The 17,437-nt window shown below is 37.2% G+C and overlaps 1 protein-coding gene across 1 annotated transcript in view; it reads left to right on the top strand.

Moving 5' to 3' along the window:
- The window catches only part of AP3B1 (adaptor related protein complex 3 subunit beta 1), a gene marked incomplete in the record, with an annotated part of 140,574 nt that overhangs the window by 18,792 nt on the left and 104,345 nt on the right, over positions 1-17,437 (top strand). The window contains 4 exon segments of the mRNA XM_072416305.1: positions 3,131-3,206; positions 7,441-7,515; positions 9,281-9,376; positions 10,232-10,392. Coding sequence (XP_072272406.1) covers positions 3,131-3,206; positions 7,441-7,515; positions 9,281-9,376; positions 10,232-10,392 — 408 coding nt within the window.

Below are 17,437 nucleotides of genomic sequence, written 5' to 3'. Positions count from 1 at the left end.
AAAAACATGCAGTTAGGTTAATTGGCTTCTCGCACAATATGACCTTACTGCTGTAACGACATATGACTGAGGTAGGACCTCAGATTGTGAGCCCCTTTGAAGGACAGTTAGTTATTTGACTATGGACTTTGTAAAGCGCTGTGTAATATGTTGGCGCTATATAAATTCTGGATAATAATAACTTACCTGACCAAAAAGGAGTCCTATTCTCTTTATGCACATAATTATTTGCACAAAGTTTTCTTTAGCGCATTTTAGTTTACATTAGCTGAAGACTTTCCATTTTGTTGTATTGATTAAATGTAGTCCTAGAAATGTGAGTAAATATGCATCTGATGTTATTTTGAACTTTTCAGTGTATCCATTGCCCTACTTGTGCTCATTTATTTATTTGTTTTGAGACCTTGTTTTTCTTTTAAGTACACACAGATCCAATTTAGTAGTTTATTATTTTGTGATCTGTTTACTAGTTCACCTTTCAGGATGAAAAAAAACAAAAACAAAGCACCACCTAGTACACAAACGTATCTAATGTTGTAATAATAATAAAGTTTTAATACTTTGGGTATTGTGCTTTCGGTGTGTTTCTTCTATTGTAGAAGTTTTGGAATACTTTATTATTTTAATGGAGGTGCAGCCCACACAAATGCATTAGAACAGCCCTATCCATGACTGTTTTTATCTGGAACTCCCTTTTATGTTTGGCACAAATACCAAACATTGATGAGCTTTCTATGATATGTATGGTCTGACATTTTTGTCAAATGATCTCTGCACTGTTCAATGTTTTCCCATTGGCAATAGATCAGTGACTCCTGTGGGATTCTTACGTGTGCTACGTACACAGGCCAGATGATTCTCATCCAATTATCGCCTCAGGGATGGTATTGGACGAGAATCTGGCGTGTGTACAGCGCTCGTCCGACGTCGTTCAACTATCCATCCGGGCAGATCCACGAATGACAAACGTTGACGGTAGAGAACGCAGCAGGGTGCCACTCCGTTGTTCTCCCCTCACCATAGAGCAGAACGGCACTGCATGTACATCGCTCAGTCAGTCTTTTGTCGTTGGAATGGACTCTGAAAGATCTTTTCCAATGACAATTATTGAACGTGTGTACGTAGCCTTACTGATTGCCTTATAGGATATTTTAAGTGCAGAAACCATATATACTTTTATGTTAAGCTTTGCAGTAATACCTTAAATATTAGTATAAATGTGGATCTGCAGTCATGTTGAGTATTCTATAGATATGGCAGTCCATATTGATATATGTTGGAGACATCCCAAGCTGTCCCTTAATGTGCTTATGCAATCCTGCTCAGACAAGGTTGGATAGAGGATGTCTGGAAGTAATTTATGAACAGTCCTAATTAACCTGTTTGCCTTTGCTCAGTGAATTAGACCACTTCACCTTCATTTATTTGTTTGCCATTGTCGGGTAGGAACACGTGTCACACTTTCATAGTTATAGCTGATTGTAAGATCGTGGCGGTGGTAAAGTTATGCAGTTAGTCTGGTTTCAGAAATATTTCTCTTTAAAATACTCGTAAGGTGTTGAAATTCTTATAAATTGTTTTTTTGTTTGGAGTGCTTTCTCATACCAAGAGAGGAAACATGATTAGATTTTAACTACAATTTAAGCTTGGCTCATGTTTTTTCTGGTGCTGTATGGCCTCAATAACGTGATCAGTATTCTGTTTCTTCTTTATAGTCCAACCACAGTTAGTGAAGATTCCTGGACCAGGATTTGTTGTTTGCCAGCATTACTGTCCTCTGCAGAAAGGTCCAGAATCTTGGTGTACTAGATGGCAGGGGTACTAATATTGCAAGACTGCCTAAAAAAAAGGGAAACTTTTTTGGGATGTAGGAGTTTAAAAAACTACTGTAAATGTTCAGCAAGCGTCAAATTTCTATTATCATATGCCTCCTCCACTCTGTGGGGTAAAGGTATCAGGACATTTTTTTGTGCGTATGCTGCTAAATTTCACAAAATGATATATTTAAAGTGGCATCAGACAGTGCTGTATTGTGGACAGGCGATGGTCCTTCTGCTGTAGGCATCCTTACCTGCCTGATTGCCATCTCATCTGTCAAAATTGGCTGAGTTTTGCATGGTTGCCAGGATTCCTCGCCCATCCCAACTTCCCCTGCTGCAGGCGTCGGGACTAAATGAGCTCCTATGGACGCGCAGAAGTTACGTCATCCCGGCCAGGACAAGCAAAATGACTGGAGATAGAGAGTAAGAAGATGGTGGTGCCCACAACAGAATAAGTATAGGTGAGTATATACTGGGATTAATTCTACTTCAACATACAAGGTGCAGGTTGATGCTTTTCCTACAGACACATATTGATTACCTCTTTATGTTTGTTACAACCCAACACGACTAGTAACCAATTCCCACTTCATAAATAAAAAAAATCTTATCATAGTGTGCATTAGAATCTGCATCAAGTCAAGTGGAGCCTGCTTCATTTCTTTGCTGGAGAACATCCAGTATTATTTAGCCACTGCCTTCCTGTCAAACAGTTGCTGGTTTATCCCCTTTATTTTATTGAAGTTCAGTTCTTACAGTCACCAAGGCCCAGCATCACATGTAGGTGGTATTGGAGCTTCTTGTTTTCAGGAATCAATATACAGCACCTGCTGCCCATTCCATCTGCATGATCTGACTGCTGTTACTAGGACCAACATAAAATACAATGAAAAGTTTTTTTAAAAGCCTGTGAATGAGGGAAGAGAGGAAGAACTAGACAAGGTAAAATATAAGATGTGTACGCTTTGGCTCCACCTCACCAGAAAACATTCATTTGTAAACGTTAAAGGTGTCAGCTGATCTTAGTTATATTGGGGTGAAGGGGATCTATGTATTTAACCACCTAGTATGGCTTTTCTGTGGTATTATAGGCAGATAAAAGATCCCAACTCTGAATAAGCTTGCAGGAAAAGGTGAGATGCCAGGGAACTGTTTGTGTTGTGAAGAAATATTAGAATTATAGCAGGATATGCTGATACACATTGTTACTCTTGTGTAGTCATTACTACAATCAGCAAGATAAGTTTTTGTGTTCCTCTTTTTTTGTGTTTTTTTTTTACATAGAAATTAATATTTTTTTTTTTTTGTAGAAATGAAGATCTCAAACAGATGTTGGAAAGCAGCAAAGATTCATCCAAACTGGAGGCAATGAAAAGGATTATTGGGGTATGTCTGCCAGATATGAATGTGTAAATATCCTGCTGATTAACTGTTTAAACACTATTTTCTATTTTTTTACATAATTCAGGGCATTTTGCTGAAGTGGTATAGTAAGCTTTCTCTTCTGGCAAAAGCCATGTATTTATTTTAAAGGTCAGACTTCTTCTAAGAAGATCATCAGTTTAAGAACACATTTTTATAGTTTATGTTCAGTCTGTTTGTCCCAGGTGCCCGATATTATACAATATCTAAATTTAGTGTCTACACTGTCTGTATTATCATTGAAAAATATTTTTTGCTGAAACGACAAGCTATAGTAACTAATAAACTTGTCTGTTGAATTCTGTTGTTTCTGAAGTGGCCATTGCATATGGTCACATGACCTCTGTTAAAGGACAATAAAAACCAACCTACAATAAAAACCAAACTAAGTTACAGTCCTCCCCTTTAGCACTGATCCTGTAATTAAATGATTGGGCTGCTTTGGGATTCCATATTTTTTGATCAGATGTAAAAATAAATGTCTTTTGCTGTTTTATTTTAGGAGAAAGGGAAGGGCCAGTGCTGCGTAGAACCCAGTATACATGCCAATGTTGTTTAGGAGTATGGGAATTCAAGTTTGCAAAGCAGGATAATGTTAAAATGCTGATTGCCAATGTAAAATAAAGCAGTGGTTTAACTATTGCTTAGCCCCCCTAGCGGTCTAATTCCGTCCGTATTTCCATGCAAAACGCTGTACAATTTTTTGTATGGAAATTTATTTTACATTGTAGGCCTATATTTCTTAGGCATAACTCACCGAACTTTACAGCAGCATATATATATATATATATATATATATATATATATATATATTTATTTATTTATTTATGACTTCATTGTATTGAACTCGGTACAGCTATTTTGTATTGAATCCAATACAAAATTATTTCAATTTTCCCGCTGGTCCTCCCACCCGCACTGACTTCACTTGGAGATCATCTCTGCACTTCGCGGCTGAAGATCAGAGGAGGAGCTCTGAAAAGCATCAGGCATTGCTCCATATGCAATGCCTGTTGTCCTTGCATATCACGCAATGTGTGAAGTGTAGTGCTGCATCTACAAATAGTGTGAACAAAGCCGGAAGTCAGGGGTTTCCAACAGTGTAGAAACAGTTAGTATTTTTTTTTTTACATTAGTAAGATAGTAAGCTGTTAACATTCTTCTCTATAGAAGAAGAGTTGAAGTAATTGGTTAAAACTTATCCTTAACTTAACTTATACTTCCTTGGAGATTTTAGATGAACTTCATCATAGTAACTATAGCTTTATATGTATTGCCTATTTTAAAGTATTTTTTTATGTTTTTAGAAAATTTAAATATATATATATATATTATCTGGGTACCGGTTCACTTTATTTCCAGCCTTTTTAGCTGCTTATAGCTGCCTATCTTTTGTAGCGCCTCCTATTTGTGAATAGAAATACCCAATGTTAGAGGTGTGTGGGGGCAAGGTGGTAAAAGGACCTGAAGGGAAGAGATTGTAGGTGTATGCAGTTATTGTGTTGTTATTAAAACATAGTACATGGAGACTGTGGGAGGATTTGGGGGAAAGGGGTGGAAGGTGGACCTGTGCTTTAAAATTTATTGTTCCAGTTAAAGATAAGGCATTGTAATCTGCATATATTTAATACCAAACAAAGTAGCACCTTTAACTTTTTTAAGTACGGTACATTTTTATTAATAAGTACGACTTCCTTCGGTAAAAGGAAACATAAAGGTACTCTCTTTATTAAAATTAAGTTACATATTTGCTGTAGCATGGAAGTCCATCCTACTCTTTAGTCAGTATTCTGGAAATCCCTGCTTATACGTTTGTGGTGGAAGATAGGTGGAACCAAATATACGCCTGTTGTAAGCTCCTAATTGCTCCTACAAACTATTATTGTTAATAAACAGGATTTATATAGCACCATCATATTACGCAGCTCAATACAATAAATAGGGGATGCAAATGACAGACATACAGTCAGTGACACAGGAGGAGGAGACGACCCTGCCCCGAAGAGCTTACAATCTAGGAGGTGGGGGAAGAATCACACAATAGGAGGGGACATATGTATTGGTGGGAAGTAGCGAAGGATTTAAAAGACAGAAGACGGGTAGGCATGTTTAAAAAAAAAAATGTGTTTTAAGAACTCTCTTAAATTAGCTTTCTTTTTCCCTCTGGGTGGAGGAATGGGCACGGAGTAGATGAGGGGGACATGAAGCAGACAGGTAGTAGATGAAGATGATGGCCTTTCCTTACTCCTACAAATGGGCTGATTTATCCAAGTGTTAGCATTTGGAAGTTTTCATTGCTACTGATCACATTGATTGGAACTGACAGTTCATTAATTAGTTTCATCAACTGTCCCAAACTGCTGTTTTAAAAGGAACTTGTGATTTGCTGAAGCAGGACAAAGCAACATGTATCTCCCTTGGAAGCCCATATTAGCTATTCTTTCCTTAGCTTTTGATTGTTTAGTTTCCTTCTTTGTTTTCAGGGTTGTTACTTATTTCTTTCTCCAATATCAAAGCTCTGGTGCTTGATGATTGGCCCAACACTGTCAAACTGGGGCTGTCCTTACCCCAGTATAATCACCAGATAGGCTATGTTGAGACTAGCTCCTGATCACCTTGGACCTAATCATGCATGCATTTATAAGCATGTGAAGTTTGTTTTTACAAGTTGCAATTCTGAAAAGAAAAAAGTACTCTTGCAGTTCTCTTATAGATTTTGCATCTTAAAGGCATTTGCAAATGCTTAAAAAGATCCCTGCAATGATGGCCTGTTATTACTTCTAGGTGCCTATATTGACAGTATATTTCTTGGGGTCAGAAGCAATTAACCTCTTTGCCGTTAAGCCCGACCTTCGTTCGGGCAAAAAAAAAATGCAAGGATGGTTAACCCCGAGATTTTTCCCATCCTTATTTACCTGGTCCCCCTGTGCTCATCCAGCGTCGTGTTCGTGTTCCAGCGTCGTCCTCCGTCGATTGTTGTCCGTCGATCTCCCTCTCCAGCGTCGGGTGCCTTCGTCGGGTGCCAGCGGGACCGGTAAGAAGCTGGCCGGCATCTTGTGTTCCACCGGCCGGCATCTTGTGTTCCGCCGCCGGCTTCTTACCTGGTCCCGCTGATCGTCCACGTCCTTCTTCTTCCAGCGCCGGATGATCTCTGAAACGAGAAGCTGTCCGGCGGAGAAAAAAAAAAACGGACGGCTCCTCCCTGCGTGCGTGATGACGTCGGCGCGTGTGCGGGAAATTCAAATTGAAACTCATTCATTTATTTTGTATTGGATTCAATACAAACTCCTGTATCCAATCCAATACAAAATAATTCAAATAATTACAAAGTACATACCTGGTAAATTCAAACTGTCATTTTGTATTGGATTGAATACAAACTCCCTATCCAATCCAATACAAAAAAATAAAAAAAAATAAAATAAAAGTAAATAACTTGGAAATTCAAATTTATATTTTGTATTTGATTGGATACAAACTTGCGTATCCAATCCAATACAAAATAATATAAAATTAATACAAAGTACATACCTGGTAAATTCAAACGCTCATTTTGTATTGGATTGAATACAAACTCCTGTATCCAATCCAATACAAAAAAAGAAAAAAAAAAGAAAAAAAGTAAATAACTTGGAAATTCAAATTCATATTTTGCATTGGATTGGATACAAACTCCCGTATCCAATCAAATACAAAATAATTCAAAACAAACTCCAATAAATACACAATCAAAGTTTTAAAAATTGCCACACTAGGGAGGTGTTTTAGAATAATATAGTACTTTACAATATACATAGTTATTGCTACATTACATTTTTTATATTCATATTATCTACTAGAACCCCTGTTCGGACATATTTCTGTAAGTTACAGGTCTACAATTTAAAAAAAAATTTCATGAAAAACAGTGGATCACTTTTGGTACAGAAGTCTAGACCTCAGTGTAACGCTCAGGTGGTTAATATATATCTGGAGTCCGAGTTGGGAAAAAAACATTTGTTTAAACACACCATTGGTGTGATCTGTCCACAGTGCTACCATTGACTAAACAGAGTAGCAGTAGTGTGGCAAAGGAAAGGTGAGTATTTGTTGCTGAAAAGGGAGATACTAAAGAAAATTGGTGGCATTTGCAGAGATAGATAAATTACAAGTTTGCTGTAAAGTAGTCACTAATTTATAAATTGTTTATTTATTTTAGATGATTTCAAATGGAAAAAATGCCTCGGAGTTGTTTCCCGCTGTTGTGAAAAATGTTGCCAGTAAAAATCTTGAGGTAAGCACAATAAATGTATTTTTGTTACAAGCATCATTATTATTTTTGTGCTTTGGGCTTTCATAATATCACTACTTTATGAAACAGGAGGTTCAATACAAATTACCACAATAGAGCTTCATTTATTTTTAAGGAACTTCATTTGACAGTCATAGAGAAGTGATATCACCAACTTGAGACACCTTCATAATTGTTTTTTTTATTTGGTGTATGCAATTGTTTATTCTTAAAAACACACTGCTCACTAAAAGAAGTCAAAACCATTACAAGGTGATATGTTTTTTTCCAAAGTTTGCAAAATAATACACACACTACATACCAGAATAAACAATGACAATGAATACACTATATACTTTTACAGACACCATGAAGCTACACCACTTCTTCTACGGTAGTCCTTTCCTGAAAGATGTAGAATTACCACTATTATACCCTAAGGATGCATGATATTTGTGTCCTTTAATCAATGACCTTTGATAAAGAAGCATGGTAAGAAAAAAGCTTTATGATTAGCATAAAGGAAGCTTGTGGTTTAAAAGAGTCAGAAAATTATTTTTATGCTAAAATTCAGCCTGTATTTGGTCCTTGTGGAGGGAAGTGAAGTTGAGGATTGCTTTCTTAGATTCTTTGTATTATTTGACTTTTTTTTCCTTCCTATCTTTGCATAAATATGCTAATATCACTCGAGTGTATGCTTCTGCAAAGAACACCCCAGACCCCAAAGTTTTGAAAAATGTTCATTGTAGAACAGGAGAAATTGGTCTTTGCTCTTATAATTATAGGTAAAGCAAACTAGATTTTATATATATATATATATATATATATATATATATATATATATATATATATATATATATATAAAATAGAAATATAACTTTATGCACTTTTTTTTTGTTTTGTTGCCTTTTATTCCCTTAAAAATCATGGGTTAAAACATTCAAGCACATTCCTTGTCCTTAATGATTTGAATGTTATTTATCAAATTCTGTCCCGTGAATTTCGTATTTGGAGCCCAAGCTGCTGTAGTCCTTGTTGGGCTATGTACCAGATGTTAGCAGATGACAAAGGATGCAGAGTGTGACCCTGTACCGTGCTGGTGGTACAGACCAAAATCAAAGGTTTAGTCAATATGTCATGAAGTTTGATGTTCTAGCATTGATAAACTAATTAAACAGACCTTCCTGTGTTGCCCGGGACTAATGCGGCCCCGTTGTGATTAGTTTCACAGCCAGGCATGTAGTACGGCTGAATGGCAGTAAGTGCAGAGAGAGTGGTGTAGTCACGCTTCTCTAAGCGCTCCCTTATCTGGGCACAGAGTGGTTTCAAGCAAAGGAGCCATTCTCAGCAACCTGCTGCCGTTCAGTGCACAGGCCTCTTGTGGTCAGTATTGATTTGCTCTAATATAAAGCAGAACAAGGACAAGTGTTGTATTTTGAAACCTTCTGTGATTTAATATTGTTATGTCTTTTGCCCCAGCAGCCACAAAAGTGCCTCTCTGGAGATAGAGAGTATATAATTTTGTTTTAAGTCAAAAGTTTGAAAATGTTCTGTGTTGACACGTTGAACACACAGAGCATTAAGACTCAGGCTCCTCTTAAGTGTCGATGTAGTCATCTGTTTTCCTCTTTAAACCATTCAACAAATCAACTTTTTTTTTTTTTTTTTTTTTTCTTAAACACTCCACTGAGCTCCACTTGAGATACACATGCTTGCCTGCGTATTGTTTTGTCCAGCTAATTTAATTTCTTTTTTCTATTTTACTTAGATAAAAAAGCTGGTGTATGTTTACCTGGTACGGTATGCGGAGGAACAGCATGACTTGGCTCTGTTGTCTATCGCAACTTTTCAGCGTGCTTTAAAAGTAAGTTGCCTCTCTGTTGCTCTTGCAAAGTTTTAAGAAAAAGCAAAGTATTTAAGCTGTCACATTTAATAATCTTCAAGGAAATTGTTTACTAATAATTTTAGAAGAAATCTATCTATCTATCTATTTCTAGTTCAGCATATAGCTGGCACAAATCTGAAGTGTGTAATACCGCACCAAAAAAAAAAACAGTTTTTATTTGTATATATTATACGCTTACCTTCTACCTCTTGACCAGCCATATATACTACCCCTCATTTCATTCTCCAACAGCTGTAATCTTTGTCTAAAAGAGATGTAAGATCTTTAATAATTAGTCCTAGGCCTTACACTAGCTAGGTGTACTAGTAATCATTAATTGCATATCCCTTCCCTATAGACCTTGTGTGATATGAGACAAGTGTACACAGGATCTGGATTTCACAGTGCATTTCAGTATTTGATGGGATTTTGACCATTAGCCACATGATGCAATGCTATCTAGAACTGCATTGGACATTGCAGGTTCTTGTGCTTAATGACAAAAAATAGTAATTCAACAAATAATGCAACATATGCAAAAGTCTGGTAACCGGGATATAAATGTAAATATGCTAAAGACAGCTTACTAATTGGAGATGTTTGAGACCACTGGCTACTCATTCCTTGATTAAAGGCATTTGTCCTCTTTTTTNTCTTACAAGATGGTATTACATTTAGTAATGTTCTTATTTTCCCAGCATTTTTATATTTGCCAGTGTCCAATCCTGTAGATGTGGCAGTGCAAACTGAAGGTTCCTGACTTTTTTTGCATGTTATGGTAAGCTTATATTATGTTTTTGTTTTTTATTCATTTTATTTCTTTTTCTTTTTTAGGATCCCAACCAACTAATTCGTGCAAGTGCACTAAGAGTCCTATCCAGTATCCGTGTGCCAATTATTGTCCCCATAATGATGCTGGCTATAAAAGAAGCTTCAGCAGACTTGTCTCCATATGTACGGAAAACAGCAGCACATGCAATCCAGAAGCTGTATAGGTAAAATGGCTCCAATTCGTTATTAGACATCATGCACGTGGCCTTAGACACACATTGTGTTTGTTGTATACTTTTTATTGTGACCTTAAATCTTGTTACCATGGCCCTGGCTTCTTCAGTTCCCTCAAAGAGCTGCACCATTGGGGTTTGCTGCTCTAAACTGCCCCAGCTGTAACTGGGAAATATCCGCCACTGCTTAAAGAGCACTGGAAAATGTCACCTGTCATAGGAGAAAAGCATTTACCAATTTGCCTGGTTGTGTGAATTTACATCACAGACCTTAAACAATTGTAGATAGGGATGGAGGGAAATGAGAAAGGTGTAAATAACATCATCATTTTTAGGGATCATAGGAAATGTGTGGTAATGTATTTCAAGTCTAAAAAATTTTTGTAAAAAGCATGTAGTATTTTAAATGAAATGAATTTTTTCACTTGTGAAAAAAAGGTTTCAACTTTCCGTATTCTAGGTCAGTGATTCAAAATGCACTAAAACCAAAGCATTAACCTGGCATTCAGGGAACTATTCATACCCAGAGGCTTTTTATAATTCTGTAGTGACAGGTGTCCTGGTAGCATCTATGTGATGGAGTTTTAGAAAAGTGTGCTTAAGATTTGTTTGGTTCTAAATCCCAAACGCTCATGGAAGTTTACAAAAAAATTGTGTAACTCTCAGTACGCAGGGAAGGCATGATGTCTCTCCCACACGCTTCCTGTGTTGTATCAGCAGACCCTGTACAGAATAACATTATTTTAGTTGCCTTGTGATGAGATCATTTAGGATGAGAATAATTGGAGATTGGTTAATTTGTATGTTGGCCTTCTAAGAAATAAGGACAAAATTGCTAAAATATATTTATATATCTAAAATCTGCCATTCTGAACTAGTTTGTTTTCTTTTATAGATTTATAGATTTATTCATGTTCGTAATCTATGCCTTGTACTCATCACTTAATTTTTCTCTCTGCTGAGGAGTAACCATCTAAATATATTTATATTATTTATATATTCATATTAGAACTGTATTTATTAGCTGTAAATTCCACAGCTTGTATTTCAAATCAATTTGTTCCCTGTATTTAAGAGCACGTTCCAGAGCAGCTGCAGGATCTGTGGGTTCACATGTGTGAAGGAGCCTTTGTGGGTTGTAAGGCAGCACTCCTCTATCTCTGCATAAAGGTTACAGACTGAGTGGGGGGTAGAGTGGGTAGAGATGGTTTTCTGCAAACTCTTCTCCAGGTTAGTTACTGGTATTTCCATTTTGAGCAAAAACTTTATTTAACAGGATTTTAGGGGTTTAGGAGACAGAAAAAGGCAGGTAGGCAAGCTTGAAAAAAGATGGGTTTTGAGCACTCTTTTAAATGAGCCAAAAGTAGAAGGAAGTTAATTGAAAGTTTGTGTTCTCTGGTATTTGGAAAAAAACAAATTTTTGACTATATATAGAAAAAGGGAAAAACGTGATGATAGATCTGCTTTAAAGGGCAAGGATGCAGCTGAGAACACAAGGTTAAAAAAATTATAGTAGTTAATCTAGGTCACCTTTTAGTGGAAATACAAAACTTTCCTATTTAATCTTTGACAGACCTTCATCCCAATAGTTTCACAGAGACATAGATAACCCCCTTTCCTGGCATACATATCCGTGTGAGCAAACCTATACCTAGGAATAGGCCAGTGTTTCCCAATGCTAGGTTTCCTCCAGAGGTTGCTTAGGGTTTCATTGAGCAGTAAGCAGTTTGCCTCTCAGGTTAGTTTATCTGACCCCAATGGTCTTTTTTGGCTATCTGAATGGCTGATATTCTTCTCACTGACCAGCAATGTAAGAGGCATTCTTCCTACTGACCACCACACTAATGTACTGTTAGCTGTGGCTATAGTAATTTTAGAAGGGGTTCTCTTAGACCTGAACGTTATTTCAAGTGTTTCCTCAGAAAGTCTGGGCCAGGTTAATGCTCTTCTTTTTTCATAACTTGCGGGTGTACAGGGCCATATAGATAATTGGGCCTTGGATATATTCTAGGACATTAAAAGGCTTTATACTTAAAAGCTTTTAACAAAATGGCAGCTGCCAGTGTGTTTCAGTATCGGCAAACTTTAACTATGTAGTTCATTATCATTTGTCTACTCAGCCAAGAGCAGGTAAACTGCTGTTTTCATAAGTTATTGATTTAAGGACAGCAAGAGCTCCTCTGTTCTGAAAAAAAACTGTTTGTGCAGATGTTTTATTGTGATGGATCTATTATACTGCTATTAGAAGATTAATGACTGATCGCTCTCATCTTCCATGTCTCTAGAAAATTGAAATAAGAAGGGGAATATCATTTGGGCTTTATGATTAGGGCAGGTAGGAGGGTCATTAATTTAAGGAAAGGGAATCTTTGCAGCATAGGGCAGGCCGCATCATGCTATCAATCACCCCATGATGCACTTCTTGTGATGACCCAGCACTCTGCCATTTTTTCCCCCCTACGTTAATTAGAATTCATGACAATATAGATGCAAGGAAACATTTTGTACCCCTCATATTTTTACAGAGAATTTATTGTTATTAGAGGATCCATTTGCTTAGTGTGATTTTTTTCATTACCGGCTTGTCAACCACCATGGATAATCTGGAGAAAATATGAACTCCTTAGATTGAGTGTCACTTTTGTTGATGGCTCATGTAGTTTACCTTGCCTAACTGTTAATGGCTCAAGTTCATAGCAACAGCACAGAAACGCGTGGCAACTGCCGCAAGACAAATGAACCATGTTTATTGCTTTAATATAAAAAATACATAAACGGAAGGCTGCATTTGAATCTGATGAGCTCATTGCTAGTTTTGCTGATGTGATTTATTCATCCTCATCCCCTCAGAGCCAAATGCTACTATTGACACGGCGGGATGGAAATTAACGGGCTGACTTTTAGAAAGCAATATTTTTTGCTCTTAAGTTACCCGTGAATCATTTTGTTTTAATTCAGATCAGTTTTATGCAATACTGAGCATTTAATAAACTGAATGATCATGTGTTTCTTTCCATTTGGAGTATTGGTTTTTGCTAGAGTAGGGACAGCTTCCACAACTGATTGCTGGATAACTGTAGTCATTATGAGCCACGTTTACAAATTTAACCCCCTCCAGGGACCAAGGATAGCAGATTAAAGATTTTTTTTTTCTATTGAAATCAGGGTTATTTCGTTGTTTGATGTTTTCATTGGTCATGTCAAACAACTACACATTTTTATGTCCACAGGGTTACTAAGAACTGTAGTCTGTGTGGAAAAAACTTTTCTTAGTTATCTGACAGTTCTTTGTAAAACAAACAAGCAAAACTTCACACCTGCTCTTATTGTGGTCATTTTTCCATCACATCATTTTAGGTTAGGATGTATTGGGTAAGGCTATGTACACATGTCTGATGATTCTTGCCTGATATTTGCCTCAGGGCTGATATCCGAAGAGAATCTGGTGTGTGTACAGTGCTCATTGGTCCGATGACCGTCCTGGCGGATCCACAGACGATAAACAATCGTAATGAAAGTATAGGGAACAGAGCGCAGCCGGGTGCTGCTCTGTCATTCTCCGGCCTCCCATCTCCATAGAGCAGAACGGTGCTGTATGTACAGCGCTCATTCATGCATCGTGCAGCCTAAATTCTTCTGTAAGAACGCAAACAAACAATTTTTGTTTTTTTTAGCCTTAGAGAGCTTTATTAATTCAAGGCAAATGTCATTATTTATTTAACAAAGACATTGAAATTTACACCCTTAACACTTTCATTAGAATTAGGAGGTCAAGTAGCAGCCAGGTAATGCTAATCATATGCACTTGATTAACTGATCATCAGCAAGTGTGACCACTCTTTTTAAAGGATATCGGATAAGGCTGTAATCCTTCTGGCGGAAGGATATCAGCCTTATCATAGATGAAGCAATTGTTGCTGCCTATCAATCTGGGAAGATTTAAAAGGCTATTTATAAACAATCCGAAGTCCATCATTCTACTGTGAGAAAGATTATTCACAAGTAGAAAGCATTCAAGAGAGTTTCCAGTTGTCCCAAGAGAGGAAGTCCACCCCGAAGTCAGACTGTTCAATGAAAAACCCAAAAGCTACAGACTGTGGAGGTTTCAGCATGTTAATGTTCATGACAGGACAATTGGCAAAAGATTGAACAAGTTTGGATTGTTTGGAAAAGTTGCCAGGGGAAAGTAATGTTTTCAATTTTATAAAAGAACAAATTATGAGAGTATAAAATATTTAGCAAACCCCTTATTATTATTATTATTATTAATAAACAGGATTTATATAGCACCAACATATTACGCAGTGCTGTATATTACATAGGGATTGAAAATGACAGACAGTGGCACAAGAGGAGGAGAAGACCCTGCCCCGAAGAGCTTACAATCTAGGAGGTGGGGGAAGTAACACATAATAGGGGGGAATCTTTTTCGGAATTTGATTTACAATCTTTTGACCAAAGATGGTAGACTAACAGGAGTCGCGTCATCAGTTTCATAGCGTCTATAAGAAAGGGGCTGAATTAGTACAGTATTAGTAAGTTTTCCTTCTATATATTCAATTTTTTTCATAATCGTTTGTGCCATCATTGCAAACCACCAATCAGGATATCATTGCACATGATGTTTACCTACCTTTATATTAGGAAGGGGCATAGATGCAAAGGTATTTCAGACCTATGAGGAAACTGATAGGTTTAGTGGTACTTATAGTCCATCAAACATACTGGTGTCCTAGAGGTCACAATTGAGGTTACAATGCTGCAATAGTAAATATTACTGTTGTCCACATTACTATAGTGTGGTGGAGTGTAAATAAAAAAAACTGTCTCAACACATTTACAGACCTTTTGTTATGAAAAATGGGTTATGTGTTTGTTTACCTAGTAGGTAATATTACCTAGGTAGGTATATTGTATATTTCTACATATTGTATTTGTATCTGTCTTGCTTTGACCATGGTGAGGTGATCGCTGCTGTTTGACTGCCTAATGGTCTGAATAATAGAAAAACTTTTGTTTTTTATGCCTGTTCTTGGCTCAATATGATGATCTACTTTATAAATATATTGCTTATTAAAGTGTTCTTTGTTTCCTACTAAGTGAAAAGTGATTTCAGCATTACAACAACCTCCCACACTCTATCAACCTGGACATTGCATAATGTTGTCTTTAATTAAACTCCTGGTATGTTTAGATACCTTTTTGCAGTGACAGATAGGTGTGTGTTCCTGCATATGCATATCCACCTCTGTCTTTTCCGCCCCCCTCCTCCTCCTTCTTTTTTTTTTTTTTTCTCTCAACGCCGCAAGTGAATGGAAAAGCAAATTATTCTAAGACGTCTGATGTGTTTTATTTAGTTCTTCCAAATAATCAAATCCATGCTTTGTGGAATGAGTTGTCTTCATGCTGCTAGCAGCAGGCTCCTGTATGTGGACAGGGCTGGAGTCAATAAATGCAACTTCACGTTTATACTGATTGGTAATTCATAAAATCCTCAAAGGACTTCCAGCTTGCTTAGCATAATAGCGAGTAGATATTCTGTGCTGTTTTCTTTTGATTGTAATGTTGGGTGCATATTAATATGCCAAATGTTGGCCCAATACTACAGAAAAAAGAAAAAAAAAATATAAAAATAATATTAGAGCAAATATCATTTGTTTTCTTGAAAGCGGTTTCATCAGATTGTGTTTTCATTCAATTATTATTTAAAGTCATTTGGGAAATTGCTGGTACTTACCGGTAATCCTGTGTGCTTTCAGGGAATGGAACCTTTTATTTTCTAGGGAGGATTGTTTTTCAGGTTTGACTTGCTGTACATGTCGACTTTTCTCATATGGTATGTTTTAAGCATGACCTAGTGACATCACGGTTTGTGCAGAATAGGATTCTGTAATGATTACGTTTGGAGGTCTGAGTATAGCATTTAACAGTACAAGACAAATTCTCAGGCTTATTTATTAGGTGCTACCACTGTGTGCAAAATGCAGTAACCCACAGCAACCTGATCTGTTGCTTTTTTCACCTTCAAGTGCAGTAACCTAAAATGTGTTTGGCTATATGGGGTTGCTGTACTTAGCAGTATACTGTTAAAGTGGATCTGGATTGAAAAATATAGGCAAAATGTATCTTATCTATTATATATATAAAAGTGTGTGTTCGTTCGTTCGTTCGTTCGTTCGTTCTGAAGCTGCTGCTGCTTGTATGTGGAAGATTTTGCTGTGAAGACAACATGCGGTCAAAGGAGCTCTCCATGCAGGTGAAACAAGCCATGCTTAAGCTGCAAAAACGGAAAAAAACATCAGAGAGATTGCTACAATATTAGTAATGGCAAAATCTACAGTTTGGTACATCATGAGAAAGAAACAAAGCACTGTTGAACTCGGCAACGCCAAAAAACTGAACGTCCGTGGAAGACAACAGAGGTGGGTGATCGCAGAATTATTTACATGCTGAAGAGAAACACCTTCACAACAGCCAACCAAGTGAACAACACTCTCCAGGAAGTAGGCGTATGGATATCCAAGTCTACCATAGGCAGAAGAAAGTAAATACAGAGTGTGCATTGCAAGGTGCAAGCCACTCACATTAAGCCCCAAGAATAGAAAGGCTAGATTGGACTTTGCTAAAAAAAAAAAAAAAATCTAAAAAAGCCAGCACAGTTCTGGAAAAACATTCCTTGGACAGATGAAACCAAGATCAATCTTCACCAGAATGATGGCAAGAAAAAAGTATGGAGAAGGCGTGGAACAGCTCATGATCCAAAGCATACCACATCATCTGTAAAACATGGCGGAGGCAGTGTGATGGCTTGGGTGTGCATGGCTGCCAGTGGCACTGGGACACTAGTGTTTATCCATGATGTGACATGGGACAGAAGCAGCCGAATAAATTCTGAGGTGTTCAGAGACATACTGTCTGCTTAAATCCAGCTAAGTGCAGTCACATTGGGAGGCGTTTCATAATACAGATGGACAATGACCCAAAGCACAGCCAAAGCAACCAGGAGTTTAACCACCTGGGCGTTTCACTGATGTCT

This window comes from Pyxicephalus adspersus, chromosome 6, assembly GCF_032062135.1.
Source record: "Pyxicephalus adspersus chromosome 6, UCB_Pads_2.0, whole genome shotgun sequence".
NCBI lineage: Eukaryota > Metazoa > Chordata > Amphibia > Anura > Pyxicephalidae > Pyxicephalus > Pyxicephalus adspersus.
This window is presented reverse-complemented; position numbering and strand designations above follow the sequence as displayed.